Here is a 16,521-nt window from a genome sequence, read left to right as displayed (position 1 = left end):
CACTGCACTTGGGGGTCTTCCTATCCACTAAATTAGAACTCTATGGGGGGTGCCTGGGAATCTGTATTAGCAACAAGCACCCCAGGAGAGAAGCCCGCCAGGCCCTGGTGTAGGGAGCTGTGCAAAAGCCAAACCCAGTCAGAATCTCAAAGGTCCCCTGAAACCTGGAGGATGCAGGGATTTGGGGGACCCACTGCCAGGTAAGAGACGGAGAAATGCAAATGTGGGCTATCGGCAGAGCTTTGGGGTCTCCCCTTCACTCAGCCACAGTGCTACTGGGATGGAGCCAGAGTCCTTGCTGCTCGGTAGCAGGTCACAAACTGTGCCTGCTGTCTGGGCCCCAGCTGGGGATGCTGTCCCTCTGCTCCCATTGGGCATCAGCATCAGCTCTCTGGGCATTCTGTGGTCATTATATTTGAGGAGAAAGCCTGAGCTCAGGTACCAACAGCCTGAGTATGCAAGAGGTTAGGAGTTTTAGATGAAATGGTGTCACAGAGCCCAGCACATGCCTGCTACTGCCACTGTGGGGACAGGGCATGGGGACTGGGTCAGAGCACGGAGCCCCCAAAGAAGGGAGGGGGTCCTGCAGGGGACCAAGAGACGAAGAGAAGCACTTCCTCCTGCTGAGATGAATACAGTACCAAGGGCAGCCGAAGGCAAGAGCTGAAGATCAAGCTCCTGAGGTGTGGCTTGGAGCCACGAGGGACAGTCTCAGACCAGGCCCTGCCCGGCTACTCTCAAAGATCCGCCAGCCTGGCTACAGCCCTTGGCTCCCAGGGTACCCCCAGTGGTCCCGTCTGCAGTGGGAGGGTGCTTCAGAGTATGGGTGGGCTGGGAAGCCAGACTCCTGTGAGGTCCAGCTGCGTGGCCTTGGTCGAGTTAGTTAACCTCTCTATGCTTCCATTTTCACATCTGGGAAACTGGGAGGATAATGATAACGACATAGAGGGTCGTCCTGAGGTTTATACGAGTTAACATATGTGGAACGCTTCATTATCTGTCACATGTTACGCTCTTAAAAGCGTTAGCTGTGTTAGCTATTGGTAACACAGGTATTGAGCCCTGTCCCCTGGCTAAAGCTCATGCTCAAGGAACAGGTGTCCACTCCAAGCTGGGACAACCAAGTCCTGTCTCCTGGAAATGGGAAACTAGGAGCCTGGGAGTCGCTGGGTCAGGGTGAAGCAGTGTTCCAGGAGGCAGGCGTTGGGCCGCCAGTGGCCCAGGTCCCGGGAATTCTGGCTCCTGCCCAGCCTGGGATGTGGTTGTTGAACTTTTCCCTCAGCCTTCTTAATTCCTTCCAATAAATTCTGTGTCTTAAGGCAGTGTAGAGTTCATTCTGTTGCCTTCCAAAAGAATCTCAACTAACCCAGGAGACCTGAGAAGGTGATGTGAGAAATCCCCCAGGCTCCTTCCCGAGGAGGGGTGAGTTCTGTGAGAAACGGACTGTGGCCTGCTCGTCATTCATCCTGACCCGAGCCCAGTCAGGATGGGCTGGGAGCTCCAGCTGGGGTGGGGGTAGGGGGTGGCGCTAAACCTGGTCACACCTTGGCCTCTCTAGGCCAACTGAGCACCAGGACACCGAGGAAGCCTGCTTTTCTCATTTTTCTGAGCCTAGAATGATTTTGTAGCGGATGGTATATATCAGTGTTGAGAAACACCACAGGCTGGGGATGAGCAGGCACCAGAATGAAGTTCTTTCCCGCCTCTTACCTGTCACCAGAAAGACTGCAGCATGTCCTCAGAGGGGAAGATAAATCTCTCTTTATGGCGGAAAATTATACCACGGGGTTCCCCAGAGACAGCAGCACTTGGCTGCTTTAGAACCAGTAGTCTTACTGCAGAGAATGACTTTCCCCCCCTTCTCTTTTCGGGCAGAAATATCCCTCAGAGATGCTCAGCTGTTCAGATATCACGCAGTTCTTGCGGAAAGGCAGTGGGGTAAGCGCTCAGAACTGCCCCTGCCCACGCGCATCGGGCTGATGGTGGAAGTGGTTAATGTAACTTGAAAGTCGTGAAATGTGGGTTCCACAGAGCTGCCCTCTCTTGCCTTTGTGGTTTCCAGACACAACACTGCTGTTACGCTAGCAAAGCCGGCCCTCAGTCTCTCTGCCTGTCTTCACTAGGGTTGGACTAGTTGGTCTTAAAGTTTCAGTAGCTCTCCTCAAAACTGTGTCACCGTCCACGGAATGGCACTAGCACCAAAGGCTGACAAAACTCCAAGCTGGAAGATTTCTAACCTGTGGAAATCTGGCCACTCTCTCATGCTGATTTAAAAGGCCAAGAAAAATTTAGCACCAGCCACCCTTAAAAAAAGTAATTCCTAGATGACCTCAAGATCTATCTCGAGCCAATTCTTATAAACCATTATCCATATTTTAAAGAGGTAGTTACTGTTACAGAGTTCCTCCAAAGTGTCTCGGAACAGGGCATTCCTGATATAACAAAGCTCATGGTCTCATGCTGTGGGTCTCAATTCCTGATCTAAAATCCTTGGAGTCACATATTTTTGAAATTCAGAGTTTCAGATTTTAGAAAGGTTCGGTATATTAGGTTACCCCCAGCAGAGCCTTGGGCACCACCTTGTAATCAAAGCCAGGAAGGTTTCTGCTCCAAAACCCAGGGATATTTTCTAAGCAGCACAAATGACTATGATAAAGAGACTGTGAACAGCCCCTTGCTAATTCAGGTCGGGCTTCACCACCACCGAGTTTGGTGTAAACTTAAAAATTGGATTTCGGATGTTTTTTTTTTTTTTTTAACTTTTTATAAAAATTATTTGAGAGAATGTACACATGAGCACGAGTGAGCGGGGGGAGGGGCAGAGGGAGAAGCAGACTCTTCACTGAGCAGGGAGCCCCATGGGAGATCATGACCTGAGCCCAAGGCAGATGCTTAACGGACTGAGCCATCCAGGCGCCCCAGTTTTTGGAGTTTTTAAGATCGCAGATGAGGAAGGACTATCTCCTCTTTCTGCGCAACAAAAGGGCCGGGCTTCCTTAAGGGTTTAGGCAATAGTCTTGAGACCTTTACTGTTAATTAAGGAGAGCCCTTCACACCAAGCTATGTGCATCACAGGCTACAATCTTTTTTTTTTTAAGATTTTATTTTTTTAAGTCATCTCTACACCCAAAGTGGGGCTCGAACTCACAACACCGAGATCAAGAGTCGCATGCTTTTCTGACTGAGCCAGCCAGGCGGCCCCTTGCAGGCTGCAATTTAAGCCAGCACGTGTAGGGCTTCTTGAGGACTTGAGGGTATGTAGCAACAGAGACTTAAAGGGTCAATTTCCAGACCCCAAGTTTGCAAATGTTATCTTTTCCTGATCGGATTCACCAGCACTAGCATCCATTGGTTTCCTTTCCCACCTTCTCTCTCACATCCACGTGTCTCCCATTGCTTCTCACTCTCTGGGAAGTTAAAATGGTGCACCGCCTGAGGCATGAAAACTGACTGGCTCCTGAGGGACAGACAGTCCCTTGCTAGGCAAACCAGGCCATCTTCATCAAGAAACACTGAAGGCTGTCCAGTCTTATCTTATTCAGGCTTTGGAAACTCCCTACTCTACCCATCCATTCACGAAACAAAATTCAGAGGTGAGGAGGCTGTCACAGGGAAGCCAGTTCTGACAGAGGTGAATCGGCTTGGCCACCTGGCTGATGACAAGGAGTGGCTCCCTCATGAGGGGACAAGGCAGTGTCCCCATGTATTGGATGAGTTGCACCTGTAGCTCCGAGGTTTTGACACACATATTCAAAGTACTTCAACAGGGACACGACATATAACATGACAGAAATGATATCCTTTGCCAATATTTAAACTTAAAAATGTGTGATGGATATAGTTTTAAACAATTACTTAAGGGACGTATGAGCAGAAAAGTAAGAGGGCCGCTGCTCTAAGGAGTCCTGTCTCCTGGGTGAACAACTTTGTTTGCCTTACAGGTTCCTTTGGTTCTAGAGAGTGTTTCTTCCTGCCAAGGTTTCTACTAAAACCCTTGGCTGGGTAGAGAAAGAGGGTTCTGGAAAGAGGCCCTTGTGTCCCACACTATGTGGGCTGGCCTATGGCACTGGGCTGGAAAAGTCCCTAAAGACCCCAACCTGAATTCTGCTCTTCACCCTGAGGTCACTCTCAGTGGCAGAACCTGAACGGCCCATGCCTAGTGGGTCTTACATGTGGCGACCACCCCAGGAAGGTTCCAAGGTCTCCTGAGCAGATGACACAGACAGGGGTCCTACCTGATGAACAGCTCCCTGATTCTAAACAAAATCTTTTCTGGCAGTTTGTACCTCTTTCCTTCTAACTAGTCCTATCGTGAAGGTGCTGTGCTGTCTGCCTTGGATGGGCTGGTGACAGTTTGTGGCAGAAAAGGAGATAGCTTCTGGTTTACTCCCTAAATTCTTCCGCATGAACAAGGGAGTCACTGAAGAGATACTACCAGATCTGGCGGGTGCCCCTAAGTGTTTTTGGAAGGTTATGCTCTCAGTTTATTCTAGAGTCTAGTATTCAGGCCTTCACGGGATAGAAGGACTCCTTTTACTCAAGCAGTATGCGAGGGGACAAGCACACTCACTATGGCCCTTCCTCCCAACAGCGAGCTCTGACGGGACGCCGAGGTGAGCTGGCATCACCCTCACTTGCCAAGACCCAGAGAAGGTTGTCTCCACACAGGAAGCAGCTCTACTTGGTCAGGAACTCCCTAACTCAGGTGTCATCCCGGACCAGTGAATATGGAGCTGGGTGGCTTTTATTTCACATTTTTATCAACCTAGTTGGTGGGAGAGCCACTGTAAAGGCAGCGAGGTATTAATTGTAGAAATAAAAAGGTAAAACACTGCTTATACAATGTGACGTTAAGTGGAATCCTACCCTGGCTACTTGAGCGAAATCCTTGGGTAAGGAGCTACAATAACCCGGGGCTTATTAGCTCTCACTCAACACAACTGCTCGTAGCAGAACACAAGAAACTCAGTGTGCAGAGAGGTGTTCCCGGCCTGCCCCAGCCCCCAATTACCTGGCACTAGGCTATCACATTCCACCAACACTTCGCTGGCCTGGGTTTTCAGGGGTGGCACGATGATCGTTCGGGGGTTCCCAGTGCAGTGGTTCTCCAGGCTGCCCTTGGTGTCAAAGGTGTTGGTGTGGTGGCCAGCGCGGTGCTGCACGGAGTAGGGGCTGGTGTTGCTGGAGGAGTCGGAGTAGGGAGAGTCGTGGACCGTGACACAGCTGATGACGTTTTTTCTCTGCTTGGAGACAGTGCTGAAAACGGAAAGGGAGAAACCAGAACCGTGAGGAGGCTGTGAAGCGAGACACCAACCAGCATTCCAGAACTGGCTATGTGAGAAGCCCCCCTTGGTGCTCTGCGACAGGGGAGGGGAGCAGAGCAGGAGAGGGGGTAGGAATGTGATGTCTGCTCTCTGGACCCTAATGCAGAGACTAGGAACACAAGTGTCACCCGTCCAACCAGCAGTGGAGGGGACATGTGAAGACATGGGAGAAGGGGCTGGAGCTGGGCCCACAGACGCTTCTGGAAACGGGGAGAAGCTTCCAGGTGGCCCTGGGCTCTTCCCCGGCAGCAGAGCTCAGCAGAACTGCAGGGGAGGCCCCTGTAGCCCACAGCTGTGTGGCAGTACCCTCTGAGCCACCAGAAGGGGACATCTCAGCAAGCAGAGAAAGCCCTGCAAGACCCCGCAGCCTGAGGCCCTGGTCTGGGAGGGGAGCACCATCAGCTTAGGCTCAGGGCCTGCGGGATCGGTGAACTCAGGCAGGGGGGAGCGAAACATCCAAAAGGAAGCAGGATGCAGAGTGAGGGGTGGATGAAGAGCGAGGGTCTGAGGAGGCTGACCACACACAACACAGTTCAGACACGCTGGGAGAGAGAAACTGGGAGCCGGAGGGGATACCCTTGGCCATGTCTTTGCTGTCCCCTTCGCAGGGGGAGGCCTGGCCCCCCTGCAGCTTCCCCCCCAGCCAGGGCCAGGGAGAGGCAGCATTGTGTCTAGGGGAGGTCAGAAGGGCTCCTGAGGGGATGATGCCTATGAGAGAGTTGCTCAGCATCTCTGGGTTTCCCCCTGTATCTGAAACTTCATTCTATGTCGATAGGGAGGAACCAGTGCTGGATGGCTTGTGGCCAGCACATTTTCTTTCCTGACATATTTATGTTGGTGCGGCTCCTTTGGGAACCAATTCTGTCTGCCTCTAGGACAGGCTGGTGGGATGATGGATATGGAATTTGTTGCTTATTGTGAAGGTTTTAAAAATGGATTTACATTTATTTTTGTATATTGATCATCTATTTTTAAGACATATCGACTGCCTACGTAAGACGGTCAGTTTCCAACTAATTTGCTAAGAGAAGAAGCTGCTATTTATGGAGCACCTAATGGAACCACCACACCCCCCTCCCCCAGGTGTCTTGCCCAAGGTCACGCGGCCAGTCACAGGCCAGACTCTTTCCAAGATAGATCTCCGCCACTCTAAGGGCAGCAGAGAAGTGGGCAAGCTCGAGAGTCCCAGGCAGCCGGGCAGAAGGTTAAGTGGAAGGACCCACAAAAAGCTGGAGGGGTTGCGAGGTGAGCTCACACAAGGTCTGAGCCCCCCTGCTCCTCGAAGCGTGGCACTACTGACATCCGGGCTGAATAATTCTTCCAGTGGCCACACTTTTTGTCCTTCTTGCTTCAGGCTAGAAGGGTCCCCAGAACCACGTCCGTGGCTCAGAACATGGGCCCTGCCGCCGGAGGCCCCCCTTCAGCACCTGCCGATTGTGTGGCCTTGGGCAGCTAGCTACTCGACGTCTGACTGACTAACTCCTTATCGGTCAAACATGGATAACGACGGTACCTACATGTAGAGGCTGACTTTGAGAAGGGAGAACATACCCGGAAGCGCTTTGAATAGTGTGTGACATGTAGTAAGCATATCAAAGTTAGCTGCTCTTATCACCCTTTCTGGCTGTGTTACCTCATTTAACACGTGAAAACGGGTTTGCAAAAAGAGATGCGGGCAAAGTGGATTCTATCAAGGTACGGATTTGATGGAGAAGTTTCTAGTCTACGAATAAACCAGAAGATTGATATGAAAGAAGTGAAAACTCATTAGTTAGGCATTTTGGAGATCTGTGGTAGGTACTCAGGGAATTCCTGTACAAAGAGATATAATACATGCCTCTGCCCTCGAGGTGATTAAAATTGCAGAGGGGGCTGTATAAAAACATGACAAGTTAAACAGTAAAAGCTTTAAAATAATCGGTTAAAGAGAATAATGGATGTCACAAAGCCTTCTGTGATGAACTGTCAAATGAGTTGCACCGACAATTGTGAGGAACTCAAAGGAACGTGAGGAATGGATTGACTGCATATATTTACAGCTCTTCACATTAACTTTGATAAAACAGATACATTTTAATTAATAAAGACCTATGCTTCCCATTTGTAACAGCTGAAATGCAAAAAACCCATATGCTTGTTCCTCAGAAAGCTAAGCACAGAATTACCCTAGAACCCAGCAACGCCACTCCTAGGTACTCGTTCAAAGGAACGGACAGTGGGGACTCAAACAGACCCTCGCACACTAATGTTCGCAGCAGAATTGTGCACAAGAGCCCAAAGGTGGAATTAACCTAAGGCCCCCCGCTCCCCCCATGCATACACCATCACAAAATGGCCCCAGGACCAGGGGAAGAGGCCCCGGAGGCTGTGACTCTGTACAGCGTCCAGTTCCGGAGGGGGTGTGGGAGATGTGCTGCCCTGTCCTCCACTCTCCGCTTCGGTCACAGCAGGCCATCCCACCAGACGCAGACATGCTCTGCTGCAGGGGCGCGGTCTGCGGGGGGCGGACCTCATGTGAAGATCAGAGGCTGGCTTCCAAGTGTGTCCTGGGAGCTGGTGTTCTAGTCCTGGCTCCACTGTCCATTCACTGGTGTGACCCTGGACAGCGGCCTGGATATTAGTGTGACCCTGGACATCCCTCCACTTCTAACCCGCTTTGAAAGCTATTAGGGAAAGTGGCATGAAAGGATCCACTGTGTGGGTCCCCTGAAGATTTATCATTAAACACATTCAAAATGGGATTTGGTTTACTCCTAATTTAGAGAGGAAATAAATGGCTATAGTAGGTGTCCCTTACATGTAGACCCAGACCTGGCTAATTCCTGCTGACCACATCTTCCTCAGGTTCTGGGTGGTTTAGAAAATAAGCACATTAAACACATACACGCACATACAGCCAAGCTATAATAAAATTCAAATCTGGAAATGGGGGAAAAGCTTCCGCTCAGTATGAATAAGAATCTGAACATACGACGGGCCATTTCGTGAATGTGTGAGAGCTTCTGGTCACCAGAGGATGGCCTGCTGGCAAGAGTTTTGCAACAGCTGACAGCCCGGTGTGGATGACCTGGGAGAACTTAGGGCTATCTCCTGATGGAAACCGGAGGCTGAGGATTCGGCATGTCAGGGTCTTGATAGCTATCAAGGACCGTGGGATAAAACCTCTATAAACAGGTCATGGGTCCTTTGTTTTCAGAGCTCATTACATCTAATGAGCAAATGGGTAACAACATAGTCCAGGACCAATTTACCTATCTTTTTGGATTTGCTTGTGACAGGTTTGGAAAAGGTGAATTACTTTGATAGCTCTGTTTTTAATCTCTTCTACTGTTAAAAATCTCTGTGCTCTACCCGAATACACCATGCAGATTCGAGAACACATGGGAAGCTGTTAAATGAGTCACTTTAAAAATGAGCACACGTTTGACATTACCGCTACGGATTCCTTAGGCTCATATGTATTGATTCTACTGGGATTCATTCCACTACAGTGTCTAATTATTATTGATAGTTTATCAATCTCATTATGAATTGGGTAATGGAACTGAGAGAGGAGTAGAATGAGAAATATATCCTTAAGTGGCCTCGGCAGAACACCGCTTCTGAGTAAAGAACAAAGCTTCCAGAGTTCACAAATTGCTTTGTGTTGTCATGGCGATAGCTGATTTTCATCATTTTAAAATGATGGAAAAGAAATCAAGAGCTTGGAAGTACAGAAATCAGCCCTGATAGAGGAAACCCTGCTGGAGGAATGGACATAAGCCTGTGACTCCTGCCCTGTGAGGCCCTATCTGGAATGTGCTTTGATTTCTATTTGCCAATCTCGGTCAACCCCATCCTTCAAGACCCAGGTCAAAAACTCATCTCCACCAATAAACTTTGCATGACTTGCTTCACCGCTCTGATCCCACAGTCAATGCTGTGTATAAGAAACACGGCTCTTATCTTACTACAACACTGATTAACAGCCCTAGGCAACATTTACTTGATACACAACTACTGGTCAAAGTGCTTCACAGACACTGTCCCCCCGATCCTCACTGCGAGACTGGGTGGTAAAGAATATTACACTACTGACTGTAAGAATACTTAACAGGAGATCTACCCTCTTAACAAAATTCTAAGTATACGGTACCGTGTTGATGACTGTGGGTGTCGGTGTCGCCAAACTCATGCCTCTGGCGGGCGAAATCCCACTGCTTGATTCTATGAACTTGACTATTTTAGAAACCCCGTGTTAAGAGCTTTTTGCATGTTGCAGAATTTCCCTCTTTGAAGGCTGACTAGCATTCCCCTGCACACATGTGCTGTGTTTTCTTTACCCACCCGTCTGTCCACTCATCTGATGCATACGTAGGTTGTTTCCACATCTTGGCTATTGCAAATAATGCTGCGACAAACACGGGAGTGCAGATATCTCTTCGAGGTCCTGGTTTCACTCTTCTGGATAAATACTCAGAAGTGAGACTGCTGGATCAATGGTAGCTCTATTTTTAATTTTTTTGAGGAACCTCCGTACTGTTTCTCATAGTAGCCGCACCAGTTTGCATTCCATTCCCACCAACTCCCCATGTTCTCGTCCACACCTTGTCTTTTGTTCTTTTGGTAACAGCCGTTCTGACAGGTATAAGGTGATACTGTGGTTTTGATCTGTGTTTTCCTGATCATGAGTGATGCTGAGCATTTTTTCATAGAGCTGTTGGCCACTTACGAACCTTCTTTTAAGAAACATCTATTCAAGTCCTTCGCCTGCTTTGTAGTCAGATTTCTTCGCTACTGAGTTATCCCGAGCTTGCACTCCCTCAATCACTGTGCCGCACCATCCCTTTCAGCCTCCCCCTTCCCGCCCACACGCACCGAAAACGTGAACTAACGGTAACTCCTCCGTCTGGTTCTGGTGACAGTGGTCTTCTCTAAGAACGGGGCATGGGGCTGTGCACAGGGACGGCTGTCTCAGTTGATGGAGAAGAGAACTGCCGACCCCACCACCTTCATGGGGGATGTGTATGGCTCGCTGTCCTGTTCCCACGCCCCCCTCCACCCAATCAGAAATACACGGCTGAGTGCACTGAACCTCGTGAGGAGCGAGGCCAGAAGCCGATGCCTCCGGGCCCACGTGCTCCTTCCGATGTAGTACACAGCTCTCAAGTTAAAGCCATTAGTGAGAACAAAAAAATCTACATTTTAAATTTGGTGCATACACTCTATTCAAGTTATATTATCCACACATTGGTATCTGTGTGTATCTCTCTCTCTCACACACACGCACGTACATATCGCCAGGAAGACTGTTGTACATGACCGTCTTCTAGAGAAATCAGAAGGCATGGGAGGAGCCACGCCTCCCCCCCCTCCAAGCAGCTGTCGTTCTTCCTCCCCTTCCTTCCGCAATGCTGCTCTGCCCTGCGGTACCCCGCCCCCACTTCCCCCTGCGTCCCGGAGGCTGCGGATGTGTCAGCAATGGCTCTGTAATGGGCTGCAGTGTCAGGACAAGCTGCTGGGAATAGTCGGGTGCAGCGTCTCTTCTTCAAAATGCAGCCCCTTCACACTACTCAACCCGCAGGGGTGTCCTGAAGGAACAAAGGAGGATGTGAAGAGGATGCAGTGAAGTCAGCTCGCCAAACACCCTTCCATCTCCCGAGAGGAGTCAGATGCTTCAACTCTCCTTCAGCCCTGGGATACTTTGCAACTTAACACTGCAAACAAAGCCCCTTCAGGTGACACCATGTGTCACGTTCTTTTCTTCACTCAGGTTTACAAACCAGGAGAGGGAAGGAGTGATATGGTTGCAGGTGGCTATGGAGATGGGCTCCTCTTTGAGTTGACTTTGCCCACGGAATCACAGAGGAGCGTGTATGCTGCCCTGTTAGGCACATGTCCATTTTTCAGGCCCAAGTCTTTTGAGTAGCAGTTTATCAGTTTCCTGACTATGTCTTTTAAAGAGAGTAATTGCTCAAGATTTTCAACTTAGTATAAAGAAGAACACGCCGAGTCCAATATTTTTTACAAAACCACTTTAAGAGCGATCCCTATTCAAAATACCGAGTGAGGGACGCCTGGGTGGCTCAGTAGCTTAAGCGTCTGCCTTCGGCTCAGGTCATGATCCCAGGGTCCTGGGTTTGAGTCCTGCATTGGGCTCCTTGCTCAGCTGGGAGCCTGCTTCTCCCTCTCCCTCTGCCTACCACTCCCCCTGCTTGTGTTCTCTCTCTCCCTGTCAAATAAATAATAAATCAAATCCAAATAAATAAATAAATAAATAAAATAAAATCCCGAGTGATAGGAATGGATCAACTGTCTTAAAGTTTACATTTTGGTAACCCTGGCGGTGGTGCTCGGGGGCAGCCGCTCACACATGCAAAGTGAGGCTGACAGTAGCTGTGCCCTCAGGACCACAGGAAAATAAAACCTGTCTTCCAGAAATATCCAGATAATTAAATGAACGAATAAATGAGTGAATAAGGAGACTGACAAAACGGTTTCTACCTGAGCAGCTGACATGAGCCGCTTTGGTGACACACTTTAAAAATTACCGTCATGACCAGAGGTTGTGTGACATGGCCTCTGAAGGACAGTTTCAGCACAAGGCAAGGCTGGCAAAGGGTCTGAATAATAAGACACGCACCAGGAAACTTCGTCCGAGGAGATTTCAAGGGAGAGAAGATGGCTTATTCAGCACAGTCAGGTGCTCCTCTAATCAAAATCATCTATAAATATTTAAAATAGGACTGGTTCTACTACTTCATCCTGGGGAACCCAGAAAAATACCAGTTCGGTGTTTCTATCTTTAGAACAATTCCCCAGCCATGCCCACAGGGTCCCCTGCTCCAGCAGCAGCTCAGTGCGGAAAAGCAGGCTGCGGGGTTTTGTTGACCTCCTCACTTGAGAGCATCTTCTCGAAGACTCAGAAGAGCTCACCTCTGCCCTCTTGCTGTGAGAACTCCAGCACTCTGACCAACGTGTGGCACCCGGTCGGGGCTCGGGGAACAGACTGTGGACGTGACCGTGGGAGAGCATGGTGGTGGTCGGAGGAAGAGGCAGGACAGAATTTACCTTTGTCAAATTCATGACTGAAGAGAAATCAGTGATTGTTGCCAATAATCAAGACCGCCGTGTTTTCAACGGCACGGGATCCGACTCCTGATTCTGTTACTTAGAACCTTCATCAACTGGGGCGAGTCACTTACATTTCCTGGGTCTTGTGTTCCTCACTATCAAATGCAAGTAGAACTACTTGCCTTGTACAGCCCATTGAACGATGCGCGGGATAGTGCAAATAAGAACACTTAGTGAATGAAGGTTTGTCAGGATTCCCCTCCCCTTTCATCTGCTCACTCCCAGCCTTGCCCCCTCACGCTCTGGGGTCCTTCTCACAAAGTAGGAGCTGCTGCCCATCCTTCTGCTCCGGCAACTAACAGTGCCAAATATTACGGGTCAGGAATCATAATTTTGCCTTGGCATTCCTCTAAAAATTCTAGGCAATGTCGTCTGGTCCCAGGGATTTAGTGATACCCTCAATCGGGTCTCACATTGTGGGTCTGCCATGATGTATCTCCCGCTGGCTCTAAAAGCCACTGGTGGTGCAGGCGCTGCCATGGGATACCATGCTCCCTGTCCTGTGAGCGCCATCGGCCCCCTTGCTCTCTAGCTGCCGCGCTGACGCTGAGTCACGTTAGGGGAAGCAGTCAGCATTTCCGACAGTCAGGGTGCTAGTCCTCCAGTGAGTGGCAAATGGGAAACGAGGCTGGGAACACAGCAGACCAGAACCAAGATGCTCGCAGCGCGGGAGTAATTGGGTTTGGCAACAAGCAGGGAAGTCTTGACTATTCAAGAGGAAACACTGGCGGGTTAGAAAAGCTTCCAGCCGGATGGAGGCCAAGAGGCTCCCTGATGGGCTGCATGTGGGGGTACAACCTTGTTTTCCCAGGACGGGTGCTTTCCTGTGAGCTCCTCAGTATCTCCCGAAGCGAACCACCCTCACTGAAGGGGAGACCCTCAAATCCTCTTTCCATTCTGAAACCCCTGTCATCCCTGCCTCCCACCTGCCCTTGGATCAGCTGTCCATCTGGGCTCCGGATCCTACCGGCCTACCTCTGAGGACCCAGCTCCACCACCCACCTCGCTGGAATTCGCAATTTCACCCCCTCCTATTTATCTACACCCTTTGGACCTTTGCTCTTAGGAAGCCCCTCTTCCCGCTATTTCCTCAAGCTATTTTCCTTTTGAACACCCACAGGACTCTGCTGGTTTTTACCGGGCTGATACTCCGGTTTGTGTGTGATTTGTACGTGTCGTATCTTGCTTATTACCCCACAACCTCCTGAGGACAGAGACTGTCTACCTTATTTATGTAACACCTGCAGTTCCTAGCATAATATCTCACACTGGCGGGGCCGATAAATATTTACTGTGTTAAACTTTATGATAATTCTGATTTTTAAGAATGAGTAATCATATTTCCTCCCCGTTTTTCTCTCACTCCAAAAGGTAGTCACAATAACATGAACACATTATATGGTGGTTTCTCTATAAATAAAACAGCTACGGGTTTCCGTTTGACCCTACTCAGACTCAAATACGCTTTCCTCTCTTCTTGGACCTGGAAACATTTTTTTTAAGGCAACAGTCATTTGATCTCTCCAGAAAACATGATTATCTCTTTCTGTGAATTTCCTGTCACAACCGGACAGCTGGAACCCTTCACGATAACTCTCCGGCCTCAATCTGCAGCTTCGCCCGTCCAGTGCGGCGTCTCAGGCGGGCCCCTGCGTTTTTCATTTTACGAAGCTCCAGTCCTCAGCAGCCCACCCTCACTATGCCTGCCCATGGGCAGGTTCCCTGCCCTCCCCTACGTCCCAGCTGATTTACAACAAGGTCCTTACGTGCTTCCAAGAATTTCAGTCCAGTGTCTTTCTGGGGCTTTCGGGACCTCTGGGGAAGCTGTCTGTGCTTAGGCCTGGCACAGGGCTCGGCCCTGGCAGCTGTCTGATTGGTGGAGAGATCACTCTCTCATCCTCCGTTTTCCTCAGACACTCTATTCAGTTCTCTCCTGAGCACATATGTTGAGGCTCTGTGTCAATTCAAATCTCATACTTCAAAAATGATAGTCCAATCTGGTTGACTGTCAGATTTTTAAATTGCTTTTTCTTTTTCCCATTTGTAGCAAAGGGCTGTGTGGGGTTGCTCGGCCTGGTTTATGGCCCTTGCTACAAACATGGGGACAGGCTGCTCGGGGCTGGGAGAAGACTTTGTGATGGGACCACCTGAGCCCATGATATTCCTGGGCTGGGGGGCATGAGGCACTGGGGAGGACAGAGTATTGCCTCAACTTGGGGTTGTTATCAAAAAAGAAACCTGACGCCAGTCCCAGAAGGGCTCTATCACATTCTTTTCTGAGACACACTGAGCACCAGGCTGAGACACTAAACAGGGAAAGAGGACCCTGGAATGAGACATACACTAGCTCTCTCATGAAAAACAAAGCAAAGTACTGAGTTCATTCGAAAGATGGGAAGGGGATAGTCTCCGCAGGAATACCTATAGCGACAGTGTTTTAATTAGCCTACCTGTGCATTCGGTAATTATTTCAAGCGTGAGAATTTATTATTTCATCAAGAATATTTGTGATTACTAATTAGTGACACTGTATCCAATCAGGAATTAATAACTGCGGCCTCGTTGTGAATGTTAAGCTGCGCCTCAGGTACGTGTGCTGGCTGCCAGCGCTGGGCTCAGCAGTGGCAGGCCGCCTCCTCCCCTGACTCTTGGTCCTAATGGGAGAGGTCAGCAGGTTGGAGCTGGGGTTGTGAGGCTCTGGGAGCTATGAGGCCCCGGGGCCCCTGGGGCTGCAAAAGGCCAGGGGACAGACTGTTCTGGTGGGGCACGGCCCAGGGGCTCATCAGGCAGCCCAAGTACAAACCGCACTCTGTTGAAGTCTGGCTGGAAAATGCAGGAAAAGAGGCTTTGGCGCCAGGGTTAATAGTCTTGCAAATATAATAAATATTCCTTTCCCCTTCCCAGGAAGCATACACGGAATAAAATGAGTTCTTACTACTTTGGAATAAACAGTAATGCTCTCTGGGTGAAGAGCCAACTGGCAGTTTGAAAGATTGGGTTAATCAGACACAGAAATTTCTGATTAATTGGACAATTACTTCGAATTCTGAGAGAGCCAAGGCGATGCTAGAGAAATATCCTGACCAACTGGGAATAAATTCAACAGCCCAAGGCAGAGATTTTTAAGCTTACAGGAGTTGAAATACACTGGCATTGTGTATAATCGGTCTCAAGTCCCCGAGATGTATAGGGGCTGTAACTATTTTTCACGACCAAAGTGATTCAAAAATCTTTTGGCATCGAACAATTACGGAAAATCTGTGGGACATTTCCCTGAAATCACTTTAGGACTCTAGGCCATGGCAAAACCAAAATGTAGGGGCCAGGAGACAGAGACCATCATGTCCGGGGATGGAGAGGGGCCCAGATCCACGGAGCACTGTCCGTGTGAGCCAGCAGCACACAGTGCACCCCTGTCCTGCTCCTTCCTGGAAGTCTCCAGGCCTGGGCCTCACCTGGTGGGGGCATGCTTCTGTTCCTCCTCCTCGTCCGTGTCGCTGCTGATGGTGATGACGCTGACCGTGGGGCTGGGGGTGTCGGGAATGACAATCGTCTGCCGCTGCCGCTCCCTGGTGGTGCTGGAGGCCCCGTCGCCCCACCCGCATGTGACGGAAGAGCTGCAGGCCGGGCTGCTGTGCACCAGGGCGCAGCGCGGAGGCGTGTTCTCCTTGACACGCTTTGACCGCTGAGGGGAGCTGATGGCCTGCGAGGAGGACACCTCACAGGTGGAGACGTTTCTGTAACGACAAAGCCACACCTGTTCAGGGAGGCCCCGCAACTCCTCCCAAGGAGCCCAACATCTAGGGACACCAGCTTTGCCAAATCTCTGTTACAAACTGAGAGTTCAGGGCACTCAGATGTTTTCTGTAACTGCAAAAGTGGCTGTCTCTTGAGCTCTTTCTTTCAGTTACTTGCTACACAGATGGTGGCAGCGGCCTGGCCTTCTCTGGGCTTTGGTCGGGTGCCGTGTGCCTGTCCCAGGAGAAAGGGAGCAGCCAGGGGTTGCAGGAGCTTCTCGAAGCGGGCTCGTGCCCAAGGACTGACTGGGCTGGTCTGCGGGGGCAAGATGAGTGCCCAGGGTCTC

At 50.0% G+C, this 16,521-nt stretch overlaps 1 protein-coding gene across 6 annotated transcripts in view; it reads right to left on the bottom strand.

Moving 5' to 3' along the window:
- HIPK2 (homeodomain interacting protein kinase 2) overlaps window positions 1–16,521 on the bottom strand; it is a 188,042-nt gene that overhangs the window by 17,782 nt on the left and 153,739 nt on the right. For all 6 annotated transcript variants that reach the window (XR_015723805.1, XM_087860791.1, XM_087860792.1 and 3 more), the window contains exons 12-13: window positions 15,893–16,174; window positions 5,012–5,256 (exon numbers count right to left, since the gene is read on the bottom strand). Coding sequence is in view for 5 of the 6 variants with exons in the window: in XM_087860791.1 (XP_087716917.1) it covers window positions 5,012–5,256; window positions 15,893–16,174 (527 nt within the window). In the remaining variant the exon portion in view is untranslated. The remainder of the gene's footprint in view (window positions 1–5,011; window positions 5,257–15,892; window positions 16,175–16,521) is intronic.

This window comes from Ursus americanus, chromosome 3 (genome assembly GCF_024610735.1).
Source record: "Ursus americanus isolate L20-20 chromosome 3, mUrsAme1.1.p, whole genome shotgun sequence".
Taxonomy (NCBI): Eukaryota; Metazoa; Chordata; class Mammalia; order Carnivora; family Ursidae; genus Ursus; species Ursus americanus.
This window is presented reverse-complemented; position numbering and strand designations above follow the sequence as displayed.